This window comes from Elephas maximus, chromosome 25 (assembly GCF_024166365.1).
Source record: "Elephas maximus indicus isolate mEleMax1 chromosome 25, mEleMax1 primary haplotype, whole genome shotgun sequence".
NCBI lineage: Eukaryota > Metazoa > Chordata > Mammalia > Proboscidea > Elephantidae > Elephas > Elephas maximus.
Window position 1 is genome coordinate 33,598,671 of NC_064843.1, and position 21,170 is coordinate 33,619,840.

The 21,170-nt window shown below is 43.2% G+C and overlaps 1 protein-coding gene across 6 annotated transcripts in view; it reads right to left on the reverse strand.

Annotated features, from left to right (window-relative positions):
* The window catches only part of PHF20 (PHD finger protein 20), a 147,156-nt gene that overhangs the window by 17,929 nt on the left and 108,057 nt on the right, over window positions 1-21,170 (reverse strand). For all 6 annotated transcript variants that reach the window (XM_049868735.1, XM_049868734.1, XM_049868729.1 and 3 more), the window contains 4 exons: window positions 20,245-20,523; window positions 11,187-11,285; window positions 10,337-10,501; window positions 9,213-9,391 (listed from right to left, as the gene is read on the reverse strand). In XM_049868735.1, the coding sequence (XP_049724692.1) occupies window positions 9,213-9,391; window positions 10,337-10,501; window positions 11,187-11,285; window positions 20,245-20,523 (722 nt within the window). The remainder of the gene's footprint in view (window positions 1-9,212; window positions 9,392-10,336; window positions 10,502-11,186; window positions 11,286-20,244; window positions 20,524-21,170) is intronic.

Consider the following 21,170-nt stretch of genomic DNA (forward strand, 5'->3'; position numbering starts at 1 on the left):
CAAAAAAATTCAAAAGACAAGAATTACTATAAACAAATCAAGAGGCAGATGGCAAACTGCGTTGAAATATTCGTAACTCTTAGCACAGCCAAAAGGCTAATTTCCCTACTTTATACAAAGCCTACGCAAACTAGTAGGAAAAAGACAGACACAACAAAAAAGGTTATGGACAGGTCAAAGAAAAAATAAAAACATAAAATGTTCAAATCAACCATAAAAAGAACATATTAACATAACTTGAATTACCCAAGTAAAATAAACAGAGAAAATACTGAAGTTGTCAAGAATTTCATTTTACCTGGATCCACAATCAGTGCCCATGGAAGCAGCAGTCAAGAAATTAAACAACCAATGTCACAAAACAATACGTGCATTAATTGTTTAATGAGAAACTAGCTTGCTCTGTAAAACTTCATCTGAAGTACAATTAAAAAAGAAAAATTAAAAGAAATTAACATACTGCCTTGGACAAATCTACAAAAGACCTCTTTAACTGTTAAAAAGCAAAGGTGTCACCTTGAGGACTAACGTGCGCGTGACCCATGGTATTTTCAATCACTGCATACGCATGTGAAAGCTGGACAATGAATAAAAAAGACTGAAGAAGAACTCATGCCTTTGAATTAAGGTGTTAGCAAAGAATATTGAATACACCACGGATGGCCAGAAGAACAAACAAATCTGTCTTGGAAGAAGTCCAGCCAGAATAATCCTTAGAAGCGAGGATGGTGAGACTTCCTCTTGGGCACTTTGGACACGTTATCAGGAGAGACCAGTCCTTGGAGAAGAACATCATGCCCGGTAAGGTAGAGGGGTCAGCGAAAAAGAGGAAGACCCTCAACAAGATGGACTGACAGAGTGGCTGCAACAATGGGCTCAAACATAGCAACGATTGTGAGGATGGCGCAGGACCAGGCAGCGTTTTGTTCTGTTGTATGTAGGGTTACTATGAGTCGGAACCATCTCGATGGCACTTTAACAACAACTTGAATTAATGTAAATTAACGTGAAAGAAAACCAGACTAATAATATGTACACATTATTAGTATCTCCAGCTTTTGAGATTATAGTTCAATTTCAATTTCTTCCTAATACTTTTATGTGTTACCTGAAGTTTTTATAATATGTTACTTTTATCCTAAAAGTGTAATTCTAATTGAAAAACTGTTTATAGTGAATAATTTTAATTTGTGTGTATTCCAAAATACGAACAGTGGTTATTTCTGGGTAAAAATAATTTGGATAATTCTTGTTTTCTTCTGTGTGATACCCTGCATTTTCCAAAGGCTGCAATTATGATGAAAAACTTTTAAAGGTTATTAAAAAATAAATTACAAAATGGCCATATTAATAAGACTATTTTTTCACTTATCTGAACAGCAAAGATGAAAAAGTTTGAAATACTCTGTATTAAAAAGGGTGTGGGGAACAGGCCCTTAATATTGCTGATTTGATTGTTCTTTGGTACATCCTCTACGGAGGGAGACAGCAGTATCTGTCAAAATTTTAAATGCACATACCCTTTAGCCCTGGAATTCCACTGCCAAAATTTGATTCCACAGGTACATTTAGACAAATACAAAATAATTTATATGAAAAGTTATTCACTGCATCACTAAGATTAGAAACAATCTAAATGTCCACTGGGCAAGAGAAAAGTTAAATAATTTGTCTATTCTGCAGCCATAAAAAAGGATGGGGAAGCTTTTCCATGGTTGTAAATGGAATGGGCTTCAATTTATATACAGTTAAATAAAGGAAGAGGTTAACATAAAAAATGCTAACATTGTATTTAAGAAAATAACAACAGATCAAAAGCAAAGAAGTTTCCGGAACAAACTGAATGCTTACAGGGCCAGCATAGCAGGGGTGGGGCTTTGGGGACCATGGTTTCAGGGGACGTTTAAGTCAACTGGCATAATAAAATCTATTAAGAAAACATTCTGCAAATAGAACTACCGTACAACCCAGAAATCCCACTCCTTGGAATATACCCTAGAGAAATAAGAGCCTTCACACAGATATATGCACACCCATGTTTATTGGAGCTCTGTTTACAATAAAAAAGCTGGAAGCAACCAAGGTGTCCATCAACGGATGAATGGTTAAATAAACTGTGGTATAGTCACACAATGGAATACTACGTATCGATAAAGAACAGTGACGAATCTGTGAAACATTTCGTAACATGGAGGAACCTGGAAGGCACTATGCTGAGTGAAATTTGTCAGAGGCAAAAGGACAAATATTGTATAAGACCACTATTATAAGATCTTGAGAAATAGTATAAACTGAGAAGAACACATACTTTTGTGGTTACGAGGCGGGGCGGGAGGGAGGGTGGGAGAGGGTTATTTACTGATTAGTTAGTAGATAATAACTATTTTAGGTGAAGGGAAGGACAATACTCAATACATGGAAGGTCAGCTCAAATGGACTGGACCAAAAGCAAAAAGTTTCCTGGATAAACTGAATGCTTCAAATGTCAGTGGAGCAAGGGCGGGGGTTTGGGGACTATGGCTTCAGGGAACTTCTAAGTCAATTGGCAAAATAATACTATTTTGAAAACATTCTGCATCCCACTTTGAAATGTGGCTTCTGGAGTCTTAAATGCTAACAAGCGGCCATCTAGATGCATCAATGGGTCTCAACCCACCTGGATCAAAGGAGAATGAAGAACACAAAGGTCATACGACAACCATGAGCCCAAGAGACAGAAAGGGCCACACGAACCAGAGTCTTACATCATCCTAAGACCAGAAGAACTAGATGGTGCCTGGCCACAACCGATGACTGCCCTGACAGGGAGCACAACAGAGAACCCCTGAGGGAGCAGGAGATCAGGGGGATGCAGACCCCAAATCCTCATAAAAAGACCAGACTTAATGGTCTGACCGAGACTAGAGGAATCCCGGCAGTCATGGTCCCCAAACCTTCTGTTGGCCCAGAACAGGAGCCATTCCCGAAGACAACTCATCAGACATGGAAGGGACTGGACAATGGGTTGGAGAGAGATACTGATGAAGAGTGAGCTACTTGTATCAGGTGGACACTTGAGACTCTGTTGGCATCTCCTGTCTGGAGGGGAGATAGGAGGGTAAAGAGGGTTAGGAACTGGCAAAATAGTCACGAAAGGATAGACTGGAAGGGCTGACTCATTAGGGGGAGAGTAAGTAGGAGTATGGAGTAAGGTGTATATAAGCTTATATGTGAGAGACTGACTTGATTTGTAAACGTTCACTTAAAGCTCAATAAAAATTATTAAAAAAAAGAAAACATTCTGCATCGTACTTTGGAGAGTGGCGTCTGGGATCTTAAACACTAGCAAGCGGCCATCTAAGATGCATCAATTGGTCTCAACCCACCTAGAGCAAATGAGAATGAAGAACACCAAAGACATAAGGTAATTATGAGCCCAAGAGACAGAAAGGGCCACATAAATCAGTGACTACATCAGCCTGAGACCAGAAGAACTAGACGGTGCCTGGCTACAATTGATGACTGCCCTGACAGGGAATACAAACAAGGAGCCTGACGGGAACAGGGGAGCAGTGGGATGCAGACCTCAAATTCTTGTAAAAAGACCAGACTTAATGGTCTGACTGAGACTAGAAGGACCCAGAGGTCACGGTCCCCAGAACTTCTGTTAGCCCAAGACAGGAACAATTCCCAAAGCCAACTCTTCAGACAGGGATTGGACTGGACTACAGGATAGAAAATGGTACTGGTGAATAGTGAGGTTCTTGGACCAAGTAGACACATGAGACTATGTGGGCAGCTCCTGTCCAGAGGGGAGAGGAGAGGGCAGAGGGGGCCAGAAGCTGGCCGAATGGACACGAAAATAGAGGGTGGAGAGAAGGAGTGTGCTGTCTTAGTAGGGGGAGAGCAACTAGGAGTATATAGCAAGGTGTATATAAATTTTTGTATGAGAGGCTGATTTGATTTGTAAACTTCCATTTAAAGCACAATAAAAATTAAAAAAAAAAAACTTCAAATAAAATAAAATAACGATGGGGAGAATATATTTGTTATTGCTTGTTTGGCCATAGACTGTTTCTGGAAGGATGCCAAATAAGTAATAACGAGAGGAGATAAAACTTTTTCCTGTATACCTTTGTGGACCTTTTGGATAGTGAACCCTGAAAATGCATTGCTGTTGTTGTTGTTAGGTGCCATAGAGTCAGTTCCGACACACACCAACAAATATACACAATATAAATTTAAAAACAAAAAATTTTCAACGGGCTTCTTGTTAAAACTGCTAGACAATTTTTACGAGGGAATGTTGGGTTTCTAATGTATGTTTGTTGCTCTAGCGCCAGCTCTAGGAGAGCAAATCAACAGCCCACAGGCCAAACCAACTCAAAGGCTGTTTTTGTAACCAGGGCCTTATGTGAACGCAGCCATGCTCATTCATTCATGTATTGTCTATGGCTGCATTCCCACTACTGCAGCAGAGTTGAAAAGCTGCAACAGAGAACATCTGGCCCCTTAAGAAGAAAGAGCAGCCAAACCCTATCCTAGGGCAATTAAAATAATTTAATTATCTAATGGTTTTTAATGGTTTTCCTGATATTCATCTTTCATGTGATACCCAGATTGCTCAAATATCCATGACTATTAAGTAGGATTTAATCTCCCAGTGATTTTAAATTAGCACTAGTAAATAAATAATATACTTGAGTAATGTTGATACCAAAATTATTAAAGAAAATTATTTCTCTAAAGGCAGTACACGTATCTTCTAGAAAACAAACCCTAGAGGTATTCTTGGGTTGTACAGAATATCAATTTAAGTTAAAAACTTATTTTAAGAAAAAATTATTTGGTTTTTTTTTAACTAGAGAATGAATAAATGTAAAAGTTTAAACCATATTTGTTCCAGCTAGCACCCTCTAAACTTTCGACTTTTGCTAAAGTTACTGAATGGAAGAGGTGCAGTGCTCATCATGATTCAGGCAGTCAGAAACTCTCCTTCCACAACACAGAGCCAGCTGGACACATTTGTTCCAAACTAACAAGCAGAGAAGGCTTCGAGAACAAAAAACAAGGTACTCCAAAGTGAGCTCATTACTGCAAAGCCAGACAGGAAGCCACAAGTACTGAGCTGAGCTTCGGGAAGACGACGTGCAGCCTGGGAAGCAAAAGACTGGAAGTCAGCTCCTGACTTTGCCGCATAACAGCTGCTGTGGCCCCAACAGCCTCAAACTTAAGTTTTTTCACGTAGCACATATGGTACATCAAGCCAAGCTCTACCCCCCAAAACACCCCATGGTCCTTGCTACTTATAGAAAAGTCTGTGGAGAAAGTACCACCATGGACCACAACAGAGTCTCTTACACTACTAAGGGAAAACAGCCTTGCAGGGAAGGGCCTTCATTACACATCCACTGAAGATTTCTATGGATAAATGACAGCCAAATCCAATCAGGCTACCAAGGCCCTGAACTGACCATATGCCCACAGAGACAGGGTGAACACTAATGATCTTCAAAATTGATTTAAAAACCATGCTTAAGAAAAAAATTCTACTAAAAAAAATTGTAACAGTCTTTAGGTTACATGTTGTTGTCACTGGGTGCTGTCAAATTGATTCCAACACACAGCGGCCCCATGTGACAGAGTTAAACTGCCCCATGGGGTTTTCTTGGCTATAATCTTCATGGAAGAAGATCACCAGGCCTTTCTCCCACAGAGCTGTTGATGGGTTCCAACTGTCACTCTTCTGGTTAGCAGCCAAGTGCTTAGCCACTGCACCACCAGGGCTCCTCTATGTAATATCATAGTTTTCAAGTTGTATTCTACAGTTTCACAGGTTCTGCAAATGCATGTGTGTGTGTATGTGTGTATTTTTAATGCGATTATTTAAAACATACGCATTCAAATGTGTGTCATCCCAAATACTAAGACAATGGCGCCCACCACTACACACAATCTGGTACTGCTAGCTTAGGCTCAATACTATACTGTCCTCAGATCAAAGCTCTTCCTCTCATCTCTGATTAATCAAAATGACTACATAGCACAGAGGTTTGGAAAAAGTCACCCCTGCAATGACCACATGCATCAAGCTTGTCTCACTGTTGTGTAATCAAAGAGAGAAAAGCGAATAAGCCTCCGAAGTGCTCAAAGTCAGCAACTGTCACTCACAACCTGACTTGATGTCAGACTTCACAGGAACACTCCCGTCATTCACATTTCTGACCTTAAAAATGAGGATCGTATATTTTGAACTTTCAAAACTACTGCTTTTACCTGTTACACATTTGGGGGTTTTATGAAAGATTCCATTAGAAAAATGGGTTCTAATGCTGAAAAAAAGTTAGAAAACCACCGACCTAAGGTATACTAAAGGTCATGAGTGCTGTTTTAGACCACTCATGTAACCTTGAATTCCCAGACGCTACTATGGACACTATTCAAAGAGAAAAGAAACTCCTTCGGCCTAAGGTGTGTATGCCATGTGTGCATGCTGGCAGTGGTGGTCGGGCTGGTCAACCAGCCTAGACAATGCTATTATGTTTCAAAACCAAATTTTGTTTTACTTAATTATAAATATGGACCTGCTGAACTAAGGCAGCATAGGAGAAAGAACACCTGACTGGGAGTTTGAGGTTCAAATCACAACTTGATAACCTATTTAATGGTTCTACAATCATGGACAAATCATTAATATCTATAATTTTGTTTTCTCACCTATAAATTGGGAAAAATAAATGGCTTGAGACAGCCTTATTTAGGGTGAAATGGAATTTGTGAAAATACTCCAGAAACTTTAAATCACTACTCAGCTGTACACAGTCACTACCAATAATAAAAAGCATTACTGTGGCACATCCATACCACAGAATACTACTCAGCAATAAAAAGGGACGAACTATTAAGACATGCAACAACTTGGATGAACCCCAAGGAAATTACACTGAATGAAAAAAGCCACTCTCAATAAGATATACACTGCACAATTCCATTTGCATAACAATTATGAAATAATTACAGAGGCGTAGAACAGATACGTGGTTGCCACCGGTTAGGGCTGACAGGGAGGGGAAGAGCGTGGTTATAAAGCAATAATAATACATGGGAGTCTTGTGGTGATGGTACAGCTGACTATCTTGATCGTGGTGGTTGCTATGCAAGACCACCCATGTGATAAAAATGCACAGAGCTATACACAAACACACATACACACCTACAGGAATGAGTACATGTACAACTGGTAAAATCTGAATAAACCCTATGGATTGTGCCAATGTCAATTCTTGGTTTCGATACTGTACTGTGGTTGTGCGGGATGCTGGCATGAGAGGCGGTAGGGGAGGGAATTCACAAGACCTCACTGTACATTTCTTTCAACCTCCTGTAAATCTATAATTATTTTGAAATAAGAATTTATATTTTAAAAAAAAGAGCAATGGGAAAATAAACGGCGAAAGCAAGTGGGCCCACTCACTCTCTGGTCCTTTGGAAAGTTTCCAGAACTATGGCAAAGCCTCGATGTTTCAAAAAATCAAAGGAAAAGAGATTGTTGAGCAATAAAGAAGACAAATCAAAGGTAAGAGGCATAAATCTAGCTGTATATTAAGTCAAGGTCCAAAACAGAATTTCAAAATTGATGCCATGCTGACCTACAGCATGATAACAGCAAGCAAAAAAAATTTTAACACGGAAACCAGGCCAAGGAGGTTTGGCCTTTTTCTCATAATCTCAACAGACTAAGTGGACTCTTTTACTGGGTGCTGGGCAACCCACACCCTTTTCTGTGGACAACACCTACTCTCCAACCACATGATAACAGAGGTAGGCCCCAGGCAGCCATTTTGTTCCATGTGACCCCACCCATACCCCCAACCTCTACTAGACTGGATGAGTAGACCAAAGGTGGCCATTTGACCAATATTGAACCTTACATCCCCCTCTACACACAGGTGACAGATCCAAAGGCTAACATTTGACCCCAACCAGGTTGGGAATTCCTTTGCCAGAAACTTAGAGTCAGGACTGAGATTCCAGTTTCAGCCTGGGGAGTCACAGTTTCTGATCGACGGCTAAACTAGAAGTTGGTGGTTCAAACCTACCCAGCAGTTCTGAGGAGCAAAGGACTGGCAAGCTGTTTCAGTAAATATCACAGCCAAGAAAGCCCTATGGTGCAGTTCTACTCTGTAACACGTGGGGTTACATGAGTCAGAATCGACTCCATGGCAACAGGTTTAGTTTTTTCTGTTGTTGTTATTAGTCTCTTCAATACAAAGGCATAAATTTAAGGGGAGCAGGGGCATGGATAACCATTTTGCATCTTCCAAGAAACCAGGCTTGTAGCAAAAAGAAAAAGTACCAAGTGGACTGCAGGGAGATGCAAGAAAAAAGGTAGACCAAGCCCTTCATGACGAAATCCTAGGCTCTTGAGCCTGGCTGTACCCTGGCCCCGGGGTTCCAGGACCCAGTCTATTTTCTCAACAGTATTTGTACTAACCTCCTAAAAATTCCTAACCAATATAACCATAGCTTAATTTAAAAAATCAAGTTTCCTCAACTAACCCAGGCTGGGCAGCTGCCAAGAACCCAGGGCATCTGTGACAGCCCCAGAGTCAGCCAGACAGCTGCTACCTTCCCTCCAACTGCGATTAGAAAAAGAAGGGCCACAGGAAAGCAGGTGCTGGCCAGGATGGTCTCCCCAGGCAGGTAGGGAGGGGCCTACCCTACAGGCACAGTTCAGAGATGGATGTGACAGATACCAATGTCAGGAAAACAACTTCCTTTAGGCCGTAAGAAAATTTACCTCAAAGAAAAGGTGTGTATCCATGGGAAGAAGATTAAACTGCTATTCCAGAGATCTGGGTCCTTGCCATTCAACTCCTCACTGTGTGACCACAAGTAAGGCCCTGCCCAGTTATGAGTTCCAGTTGCCTCAAGTAGAATATGAGAGGTTCAGACTCAATGATCCCTCGATTCCCCTCACAGTCTATTAAAAGGCTATTCATACCAGGCTGGAATTCAGGGGAAGCCGAACCAGGAAGCAAAGTTCAGTCTGCTGCCAACAATACTGCTTATCAAGGGCTACTGACTTGACATTTTTGGTGGCCTCAAACTATACTATATTTTTACACAGAAAGCATATGTATTATTTGCATGAAAATACGATAGTCCCTCAAAATTTCCTCTAAGGACCAGTTGATGCTTCTCTAGGCCTGTCTCCTGGCAGCTCTGCCTACCTGAATCATGAAGTCATTTTCCTCCTGGACCTCGCAGATGCAGCGGACCACCTCAAAATCATAACGGTCATCTCCATCAAGTTCCTCGTCTGGGTTGGTGGTTACATCAACATCTTGAACATAGTCCTCATCACTCCAAAGAAGGCTCTCGGAAGAGGACTCACTCAGGTTATCCTCCTCTGGGAGGAAAGGGAAAACAACAGTCACTGTTTTAAATTACAATTATAAAATAAAAACCACCTGGACTGTCAGAATAGAGAATGACCTTACACACCCACTTCTCTGAATTTTCACAGAGCTGGGAAATGGGGACTCCAATCAGTTTCTTGGGCCTGTCATCTAATAACAACCCAAACAATGTAGGTTGCCTGGCAATGACCTCACCTCCTTTTTCTCATTTACTGAAAGAGAAGCCCAAGGTAAGGGGCTGCTCAAGGTCACAGGGCTCATTGGCAGAGGAGCTACAGCTCCCCAAGGCCCACACAGATGACTCGAACGTGTTCCTCACCCCACCCAGCCAGGACCTGGCTTATCATCAGCCTGTATCCAAAGGCACCTTTAAAACTCTAGACAGTGGGGAAGGTGGAGGGGGCAGGGATAATCAAAACCAGAATCACTGGGATTGTGCCTCATTAGTGATAATCACAGTTACCTTTTACTGAGCACTTACTCTGTACCAGACACTGTTCTAAGTACTTCCCATAAATTTACTAACTCCTGTTAACTCACAATCATCACAATCACCTTATAAGTTGCTGGAGAAAGGGAAGTTTCATGGTTGACTCAGATTTCTCCCTGAACAACCAGATTAGATGCAGAGGCCATCGACAAGGAATGGAGGAATGAGACAGGTATGGTGGGGCGGGGGGGCGGGGGGGGAGCGGTAATAGATTTGTTTGTTCACTGACTTAGAGGCTAAGCAACATTCTGCTAAGACCACAGGGAAGTTCAGGGAAGGCACAGCTAATAGCCTTTGTTTTATCTGATGTACTACTTCTTTTAAAAAATATAATAGATCATACTTTGCAGAGAGCCAGGGGAATAGATTACAGTATCAACATAAATCCAGTCTTCTCAGACTACAGTTTGGTACAAATGGCCAGACCAAGAGAGAACCTCCTTACCAGGTACTTTCACTTTTCCTTTGTGGTTTCCACTTTCTGAGCCATGGAGCTGCGGGCTCATGTGGACCCCAGGCTTGTGTGAGGTCCCACACTTGGTAACAGCAAATGCCTTGGGTGGAGAAGGTTCCTGGGAAGTATCACTGATCTCCTCACTGCAGGGGCATTCTGGAAGAATGGAATCAGGGAGGAATTAGGAACCCCAGGCATCATCAGGGCATCCTAGAAACAATCCCATCCAATCAACAGCCTTGCTGCTCAAATAGCTCAAAGGCTTGGGGGCAATTCAAGCACAAGAGGGTTTGCAGACCAGATTCAGGGTTTTGTACTCTCAGCTACCTTAAAGGACTTCAAAGCCAAATGCATCCTACTCACCATTACCCCTCCCCTCTTCTTCTGGAAAGACTTTTTTTCTGTCAGAAGATATGCTGAGAGCAAAACGTTGGCATTTCTTTGACTCTCAAGGCTGGGGCACCAATTTTCTTAAAATTCAGTCTTTATGTAGGGGGCTAGACACATACAAACACCCCTCAAGAAGTGAAGCCTTTCTGGAAAGGGTTCAGAGATGCACGTTTAAGAGTCATTAATCTGTATATCCTCTCCCACTTTGATGCTTTCATGTGTACTGCCCTGTAACAGGGCACACTGGTGACGCAAGGGAGGGGTTTTACAAATGCCAACCAGGCCTTGAAACACCCAGGGTATATGGGCTCCTCTCCTGCCAGGGCTTATGCTAGGAGAAGCCTACAAGCTGGAGTGCGGGCTCTGAGGCCAGGGCTGGGAGAAAGCAGCTCCTCCCCATCCTTGGTAAGGAAATCCAAATGAAACACCTTCTCAGGGAGAAAATTATTACCAGGCTTGGCTTTCTTTTTCTTTTTCTTTTTTTTCTTTGGCTTCACTTTCACAAAATCTTTGAATTTCTTCTCTTTATTCTTTTCCTTGTCTTTTGCAGCTAGAATTAAGCACAAATTTTAGTATTGGCATTTAACTTTTCAACTTCAATGCTGGGGTGTATATTCTTTCCTTAAGTGATTAAGCATGTCCAATATGAAGACCAAAACAGGCAGTGAAGCCAAGTTCCTGGCCGGTCACTTTCCTTCGCTTTCAGGGCTCTGGAGTAGGATGCCTGAGGCAGAGCCACTCCACTTTCACTTAGCCTTTGGATCAGGGGTCTGCAAGCTAGAGCTCGCCCCCTATTATTGGAAATAGGTTTTACTGAAATGCAACCACACATTTGTTACAGATTGTCTATAGCTGCTTTCAAGCTTCAACAGCAGAGTTGAGTAGCTGTGACAGAGACCATATGGCCCTAAAAGCCAAAAATACTTATCATCTGGTCCTCCACAGAAAAAGCTTGTTGACACTCTACTTTAGATCACCGCTCCTCAACCCTGGCTACTGGAGTCACCTGGGGAGTTTTTCAAAAAGCTAATGCCTGCTCACACCCCCAGAGATTCTGACTGAATTGGTTTAGGGTGTCAGTCATGGACTGAATTATATCCTCCCAAAAATGTGTATATCCACTTGGTTAGGCCATAATTCCCAGGACTGTGGGGTTGTCTTCCATTTTGTGATTGTAATTTTATGCTAAAGAGGATTAGGGTGGGATTGTAACACCACCCTTACTCAGGTCACCTCCCTGATGATCTAAGGTAAAGGGAGTTTCCCGGGGGTGTGGCCTGCACCACCTTCTCTCTCTCAAGAGATAAAAGGAAAAGGAAGCAAGCAGAGTTGCGGACCTCGTAACACCAAGAAAGCAGAGCGCATCCTTTGGACATGGGGTCTCTGCACCTGAGAAGCTCCTCAACCACGGGAAGATTGAGGACAAGGACATTCCTCCAGAGCCAACAGAGAGTGAAAGCCTTCCCCTGGAGCCAGCACCCTGGGTTTGGACTTGTGACCTACTAAAAACTATGAGAAAATTAATTTCTTTTTGTGAAAGCCATCCACTTGTGGTATTTCTGTTATGGCAGCACTAGATGACAAACACAGTGTCACCTGGACATGAGGATTTTTTGTTTGCTTGTTTCTTTTTTTATTGAGGTGTAATCCACATAACATAAAATTAACCATTTTAAAGCAAACGATTCAGTTGCACTTAGTACATTCACAATGTTGTGCGACCTTCACCTTTACCCAGTTCCAACACATTTTTCATCACCCCAAAAGGAAACCCAGTACCCAGTAAGCATTGCTGCCCATTCCCCTTTCACCACAGAAAAGATTTACCCATTGTGGGTATTTCATATAAATGGAATGATACATACAATATGTGGCATTTTGTGTCTAACTTCTTTTACTCAGCATAGTATTTTTGAGGGCATCAGGATTTTTTAAAATGCTCTCCAACTGATTGTGATGTGGAATCAACATGGATCACAAAGTAGGTGTGGGGCAGGGTGGGCAACTGGATTCACTAATTTTAACTAAGTACTCTTGTGTGCAAAGAAATCACAAACATTTCATTTAATTCTTACAACAACCTGTGTATGTCATTCCCGTTTTACATATGGGGAAACTGAAGCTCAAGATGCGAAGTCACCTGCTTGACATTACACAGACACTTCAAAGCAGGTTCGCCTGGGCTTTCCAGCACCGTGTCGGCTCTGCTGCCAAGGCCCACCTCCCAAATGGGCACTCAGGAGCCATCAGAGAGGGACAATGGGCTGCAGCTATCAGCTGGCAAGCTGAAATCTACAGACAGAAGTTGATCTAGAACATTAAGGGTCTCTAGGTTCCTTTCCTACTAAAATACCCCACAACTGGGAAATAGTCCAACAGGAATTTTAGAAAAGACCTTACTCCAATTTGCAAGAACACTCATTTTAAGATCAAGAAACCAAGGCTCAGAGAAATAAATTGACTTGGCCAAGGTTTCACAACTGATTGGCAAAGCAGGTCAGCTGCTTCATGAATTCCATAAAAGCTATGAACAATTTTTACTTTCCACAGATCCTGAGAGCAGGGTCTTACCCCAATATAAAAACAAAACAATCTCAATTTGTCATCTATAAAGCAGGCATAATAGTAACCACCTTATAGGATTAGCTCTGAAGAATAAATAAAATGATCGAAGTAAGGAACCTCGAACAGTACCTGGCACATGCTGAGAACTCAAACATTAGCTATTGTTATCTTGTTTGCGATACTCTCTCCTTGGAAACTGGTGCTGGCCTGCTGTCAGCTTTCTCTTCAGACAGCTTGACCAACTGTTCGGTGACCCACAGAGCATGTGCCTGGCTGCTGTGCTTCCCTCCTGCTGTCCTGACAGGGCTGGACAAGGAGCAGCTTCCTGCCAGGGCTCTGGATCAGAGAGCAGCTTGTTGCCTGAGGTGGACTAGGCTTTCCTCCAGGATGGCCACTTGTCCTCTCCCCAGGCTGCAGGTGCCCATAAGGAGAAAAACCAGAGAGCGCCCTGCTAACTCCCTCTTTACAGCCTGCTCTCTATTTTTCCATCAGATCATCAGCAACTTATGAAAGCAAAAGATCAATTATCATCAGACTGTCACTTCCAGGAGGGAAAAGGAAGAGTTAACATCACTATCGCCTGTGGGAGAACTCTTGTACACCCCAGAGCACGGTTGAAACAAGCAGTGGCCCTGAGCAAGTTCTAACCTGTATAAGGAAATGGCAACTTAAGGGCAGAACGGGAGTGGGTATACACGTGGGGAAATTTCCACTGCCTCCTGAGAAGTGGCACTCAGGGCCTACCACCATCATTTCACCATCTCTACCTTCTCAGCCTCATCTTTCATCATCAGTCCACCACCCTGGACTCCACTCAGACACCAGCAAACCCCAACACACTCCAACAAACCCCTCTCTCAAGTTCTGCGTTTTCTGCCTTAGTTTATGTGGCAGAGACTGCTATGCATCCCTTAACACTCGTTTCTCTACTTCCTCCATAGGGAAAGACTACATTTTCCAGCTTCCCCTGAGCTAGATGTAGCCATGTATGGATCGTCTGGCCTAAAGGATATGAACAGAAGTGATGGGTGAAACTTCTGGGCTATGCCCTTAATGGAAAAAGGCATACTCTTTCCTTCACAGCAGCTGGAAGACAGGCAAGATGGGGAGCTATCTTGGACCAGGCAGAGGACCTGAGACAGAACTTAACCTCTGTCTTGTTTAAGGCAGCTATTTTGGTTCTCTCTGTATCAGCACCGTAATCTGTAACCTAATTAAGCTCATATCACACTCCTCCCTTTACGGGGAGAGAGGACATGCTCCTGTGAGAAAGCCCATCTAGCACCACAAGAAAAGGTGCAGAGGGCAACAAAGAAATACCTGCCCTGGTGCTCCATGGCCAAGTTTTACCCAGGGTGAGAGTACCAACCAAGTGAGTGTGCCAGTAGGCAACAAGCACAGGTGAGGCTTCCTTTGACCCTAGAATATTCTTTCTGGATCAAACTTCTACTCAGGACTGAATTTGCCTACACAGAAACAAACTCAAATACCAAGGAAGCCTGAGCTCAACTTGGAAGAGAATTTACCAAGAAGATCCTGGTGCCCTGAGCGGCCTCATTTGGAAAAGCAAATCTAAACTGACCTTCTAAATTCACTTACATGACTAAAGGCTTGGCTAAGAGGAAGTGGAATTAGAGAGGCTGGAGTCCGAAGGGGCACCTTAGGGGCAGGTCATCAGTTTGTTCTCCTTCATGCCTCTGAACCTTTGCTTGCTTTTCCCCCTGCAAAGGGAGGCCTTTCCCTAACTCTGACTCACCCTGGCCTTTTAAGGCCTAACTCAAATGTCACCTTCTCCTCTCAACATCCCAGGCAAAATCTGAATATGTTCCCACAGCACTTCTATGTTCCTCATATAAAACTCTGTCCTTTTCACTGTCCTTTTCATGTGCTTCTCTGCCCACATGAAAGTGCTGCCTTATTCACACCTAGTCCTACGTCATTATTTTAGAAATGAGGGAATCAGATCTGTGAAGAGACTTGCCTGAGGTCACACAGGGAGTGGTGGCAGGATTCCTACTAGGATTTCAGTCTCTGGACTCCTGAACCAGGACTGCTTCTCCTGCTCAATCTTACTGGCAGAGAAATTGAGGGGACAAAAATAATAAGAACCGAAGTTCCCGTCTGCCATAATCAGAGTACTCAGCATAAAGGGGGTACCTTTTTAGGGCTACGAACGCCAAATAGCATAAACCCGATAATATTCTGCTTTTCACTTAAGCAGAATATTGAGGTCACATTGCCTGCGAACCAGGAAACATGCTGCCTGTTGTCAGAGTCTCACCCTAATAATCTCCCCAGTGGAACTCTCCACGCTGTCTGAAATTGTACTCCTAAAGACAAGGCTTTCTTACAAGTCTGAAGTGGAAACTCAGATATACTGCGAGAACAGGTGAGCTAGTTCTATTCTTTAAAATCTTCAGAAATTTAGTTAGGTTGGGTGAGGGAAGAAGCCAGGAACAGGGGATGCCTTCTGGAGGGCTGGTGGCAGGATGAGGCAGCCACACTGGAATTTTCTGAATACCCTGATATGCTCACTCTCACTGACAGCCAGTAGCATGATGATGGCTGAACATGTCTACTGACCCCATTTCACAGACGATGATAGTGAAGCTCCCGCTGGTTAGTGGCAGAGACAGCACTAGTAGCCAGGGGTTCAATTTTCCATTCTAGAAAGATGGACTGTCTGGTTCCTTTCAGCCTGGTAACTGCTATCGGGTAGAAGAGATACATTTAGACAGCCATTAAATTGTCTGTGAGGTCTCTATCCTCCTGACATGAGGGCAGGAGTGCCTTCTTCATGGTTGTCGGTCTTCTTTCCTTCCTGGCTGTAAAAATCCTCCCTCCACATGAGAGGGTACAGGAATGAGAAGGGTGTACCCCAGGCAGTGGATGAGTGGTCTGTGTGGCACATTCTGCCACCAAACTGACCTTTTACAAAGGAACAGCAGGAGATGACAAGTTAAAACACAGGGATTTAAAAGATCCTTTTGTTTCCCCTAAAGTATTTTGTAATTGTCCACCCCTGTCAGCCTGGTGAGTATACCCAGAGCCTATCTTGTTATTTAAAAAACTAGCAGGCAAAAAATCACCGAGACATTTCCAGATCCCAGTGGAAGGGATCCTTCTATATCATGTGAGAGAAAAAAAATCCCAGGTCAGTATAATGGTCTGAGACCCAAGGGCAGTGTATGGAAGTACAAAATCATCACTCAGGTTTCTTTATATCAAAACAGCAACACCCTGTCTATTGATTTTGTAGCTCATCAGTGGTCAGGTGAGTTTAGAACTCATCTAGCTCTCCGACTGTCTGGGCCAATGCTCTCACTGAGATAAAGAGCCAACATTTTTAAGAGTTTACTCTAGGTCAGACATCTGCTAAGCATTTTACCTTAGGTTACTTAATGTAACAAAATTATGAGGCAAGTAGTACTATTATCTCCACAGATGGGGAAACTGAAACTTAGCAAATTCTTTGTCCAAGGTCATGAAGCAAGCAAGAAAGGGAGGCTGGTTCAGTCTCAGGTAGAGTCCCTACGTATTACTAAACACAAACCGAGACTCCTGAGTACAGTCAGCCAGGTATCCCGAAGCCAGACGGGGGGCTGGCGCATGGCCAAGAACCCTACCACCCCACACTCAGGGGCATTACACCCAGCAAGGCCCACCTCTGACATGAGCAGGGGCCAGAACAGCAGCTATGTCTTGGGTCCCTTTATGGCTTCCTGCTGCCAAGCCTCAGCCTTTGGAACAACCTGGCTCTGGGGTCTCTGCGTGGTATCAGGTAGGCTGCACCCACTCCATTATCACACCCCAGTCCTACCCAGATGCCACAGGACTGAGGTGTGATACTGGACTACTATATTCAGCACCCACTATTTGTACTGGCTTCCAACACCTCAGTAAGACCTCCTTCAGCGCAAGCTGTGTTCATGGCTCTGAGCAAGCCCACAAGATACTAAAGTGACTCAAAATAGTCCCTCCCAGAAAGCACGTACAATCCAGTTAGAGAGCTCACACAAATGCACCAACTTCAGCCATGCATAGCTGAATGGACAGATAAAATCATGGAACAAGGGAGAGAAAGAAGTCTATTTCCCACACCAGGCCTTGCAACAGTTTCATTCAACAGATTAGCTCAGACTCATCCCAAGAATTCAGCAAGTTCATGCTCAGAAGACACAGAGAGGTCAGGAGGCCTGCAGAGAGTTGGATAAGGAAACCAACTGGGATTTGCACCACACCTGCAAAGCTCCAAAACTTAGGTTCCAATTGAGGCCTGGGCCAGGTAAATACTATAGGTATAATGGAGGGTGGGGGGAGGAGGTTTCTAGTAACCTCGAGTCCTAGGAAATAGGCCTACTCCCAGAATTAACCATGTAATCAACAGCAGAGATAAATAAACTCGCCTAAGAGACACGGAATGGCCATCAGAGCCAGCGGGACTGGCCAGTAATAGACATTAAAATCCACGAGGAATCAAAGTGTTTGCCCCTAAAAGAAGCAAGCGTAGCCCAGGCAAGAGGATAACCTGGCCAGAGAAATGAGTCAGTCCCCTCTTCTTTGTGCCAGGAATATCCACAACCATGAGCACCAGGCAGAACAAAACTTAGGTTCTCAGCCTTCGGAACAACCTGGCTCCAGAGGCGCTGTGTGGTCTTGGGTGGGCTGCAACCACTTGAGTGTCGCAAACCAGTCCTGCAGGTAGAACCTCCCAGAACAGAGCCTGGCATATAATCTTGTTGTTGTTGTGCACTGTCGATTCCGACTCGTAACAACCCTACAGGACAGAGCAGAACTGCTCTATAGAGTTTCCTAGGCTGTAATCTTTATGGGAGAAGCCATGGCGGCACAGTGGATAAGTACTCAGCTGCTAATGGAAAGGTCAAAGGTTCAAGCCCACCAGCCGCTCAGTGAGAGAAAGATGTGGCAATCTACTTCCTTAAAGATTATAGCCTTGGAAACTCTACAGGACGGTTCTGCTCTGTCTTACGAGGTTGCTATGAGTTAAAACTGACTCCTTGGCAACAGATTTATGGGTTTTAATCTTTACAGAAGCAGATCTCCAGGTCTTTTCTCCCATGGAGCCACAAATCAAAAACCAAACCAAACCCAATGCCATCGAGTAGATTCCGACTCATAGCGACCCTATAGGACAGTGCAGAACTGCCCCACAGAGTTTCCAAGGAGCGTGTGGTAAATCTGAACTGCCAACCCTTTGGTTAGCAGCCATAGCATTTAACCACTACACCACCAGGGTTTCCACAGGTGGGTTCAAACCCCTGATCTTTTGGTTAGCAGCCATTCAACCATCGCGCCACCAGGGCTCCTTGGCACGTAACAGGCATCATGATTATTGAATAAGCAATCAATCTATTTTAGTCTGAGGCAATTCCCAAAGAAGATCTGAGCTGGACAGAGGAAAGAAGGAGATTTGACGGCTGTGGGCTTCATTTTAAAGAAGTAACTGGCACCTGGTCTGGTTCCTGCAAGGCTGCTCTGAAAGACATCCATCCCCTGATGGGTGCCAGAACCAGGCTCCAGATATTGGTGAAATCACTAAGGCAGTGAGGGCTGCCTTGCCCTCCAGGCTTCACCTCAAGTCTCCTCCTTGGTGGCTATTGGCCAGCTGGCCTTCCCCAGGCAGCTCCTTCTAGCTCAATGCTCAGTCTCACCAAGTACACAGCAAGACTGCCTACAGCGGAGGGTAAAAGAGCCATACAGTTTAATACAGTCCAATACAGGTACCTACTGAGCACCTGAAATGTGGTTAGTCTGAACTGAGATGTTCAGTTAGTGTAAAATACACACCAGATTTTAAAGACTCAGTATAAGGAAAAGAGTAAAAATAGCTCGCTAATAATTTTTATATTGATTATATACTGAAATGATAGTATTTTGGATATGGTGGGTTAAATATTATTAAAATTAATTTCACCTTTCTCTTTAGTTTTAAATGTAGCTACCAGAAAATGTTAAATTACATGTGTAGCTCATATAGTATCTCTAATGGACAGTGTAGAACATATGGCAAAACTCCACCTTGACCTTGACCCATTATGTCTTCACAGCATGGCTGAGGGCCGACTTCTCTGAGTGTCAGAAATCCCACCTTAATCTGCATGGCCCTGCCCCGACGTCCTGAAGCCTGATTTCAGACTCCCCTGGAACAGTGTCAGGTGTCCCAGGAATGCCATATACCATCTAACACCTACATATGAGAAATGAAAAAGCTATAAGCCAAAAGAAATATAGTGATGTTACAATTTCAGGAAAAAGCTGGGAAACTTGGAGAATTTATTAGAAACTCATTAATCCTTCCTGAAATCCCTCCAGAAACATGTAATTTTTCAATTTCTATCAGTTTCAGAAGAAATCCCCAAAAAGATTTCCTGTAATAAGATATGAACATGAGATTTTATGGTAACTTTTATTACCACCACTGTAGTTTCAATGCAAAATAAACAGTGTTGTTAGAAAATGCTTTCAATTGCAATTAAAATGAAACAGGGCTCAAATTGGGACCCAGCAGGAGAAATACATCATCACCTTTTTGTTCTTTTGTCTTGCTGGTAGGGATAGGTGTAGGTTTGGGGTGGATGGGGTGGGATTACCGTACCCATGCTCTTCTGAGAGTGAGTTCTCCTGGCAGTTCTGAAGGAGCTGCCCTTCCTCACTGTCCCCACTTCATACCAGGAACACCAAAGCCTTCAGACATTAAGTGACTTGGGCAACAAAAGGCAAAGGCAAGAACAAAAGTCAGATGTTCTTGCTTTCTGCAGGAGGGCTACCACCATATGAGCAAAATCACTAGTCATTTTCAATCTTTCAGGATTCAACTGGACCAGACCAATCTAAAGCCTGTTCTCTGTGTTTTCCAGAAATGTAAGCACTGTGACCTGAACAGAAGAGCCCTCCATGACAGAAAAGAGAACCAGAACACTTACTTGGGGAACTGGCTGAGACCCGCTTCCTGGCCAGGCTATCCTGGCTGGCCTTGTCTGAAGCTGAAGAACCCCTTGTTTGGACATGCCTCTTTCCTGGACTCTCCTCTGGCTCTGGTGACTTCTCCATTCCATGGAAATACTTCATGTGATAGTGCAATAGTTTGGCTTTGCGGAAAAATTTTAAACAGTCCACAACTTTGCATCTAAACTTGTGGTCCAGGTCAACAGTGGATGCTTTAGATGTCACAAAGTCACCTGTTTTCTTAAAAGTATTTGTTACTGAAAAACAAAAACAAAAAGATCCCTCATACTTAACCTCTAGTTATTAGAAAACATGCATCAACATACGGCAATAGAAAGTGAAGGAGTAGCATACATATGCAGCCAGGGACATCGAATGGACTGCCATTACCTCCCAAAATTACTGTTTTGAGAGGATGAATACAACTTGAGATAAAGTAATAGAGATAAAACTGTGATTTGTCTTTAGAAAGAAGAGATCAATTTGTTTTTTAAGCATCCATGTAAGTTCTCAGGCGGTCAAAGACTTGGGAAACAGAACAGAAGAAAATCCTAAAGAAAACTAGGAACCCAACCCAGCACTTACTGCTCAGGAGTTGGGGCAGATTATTCAGATTTACCACCATCTTGCATGGACATAACTAGGGAACATTTCAGGGGGAGCTCTTTGCAGTATAAAACCTAAGGGATTTTATAAAAGTTTTTGCACAGGTGACTGTAGCTATTACAAAAGATTTTGGTAATGAGCTTTTTAGATCTCGCTATCCTGCACTTTGTTTGAAGGACTCTGACACTGCAAGATAAAGAACCAACTGAATGGAGATGGAAGGAATGAGGAGAATGTGGAGGACTCAGTGATAAAACTCAGAGACAAAAAAAAGTTTGATGAATGCTTCAAAGGTCAG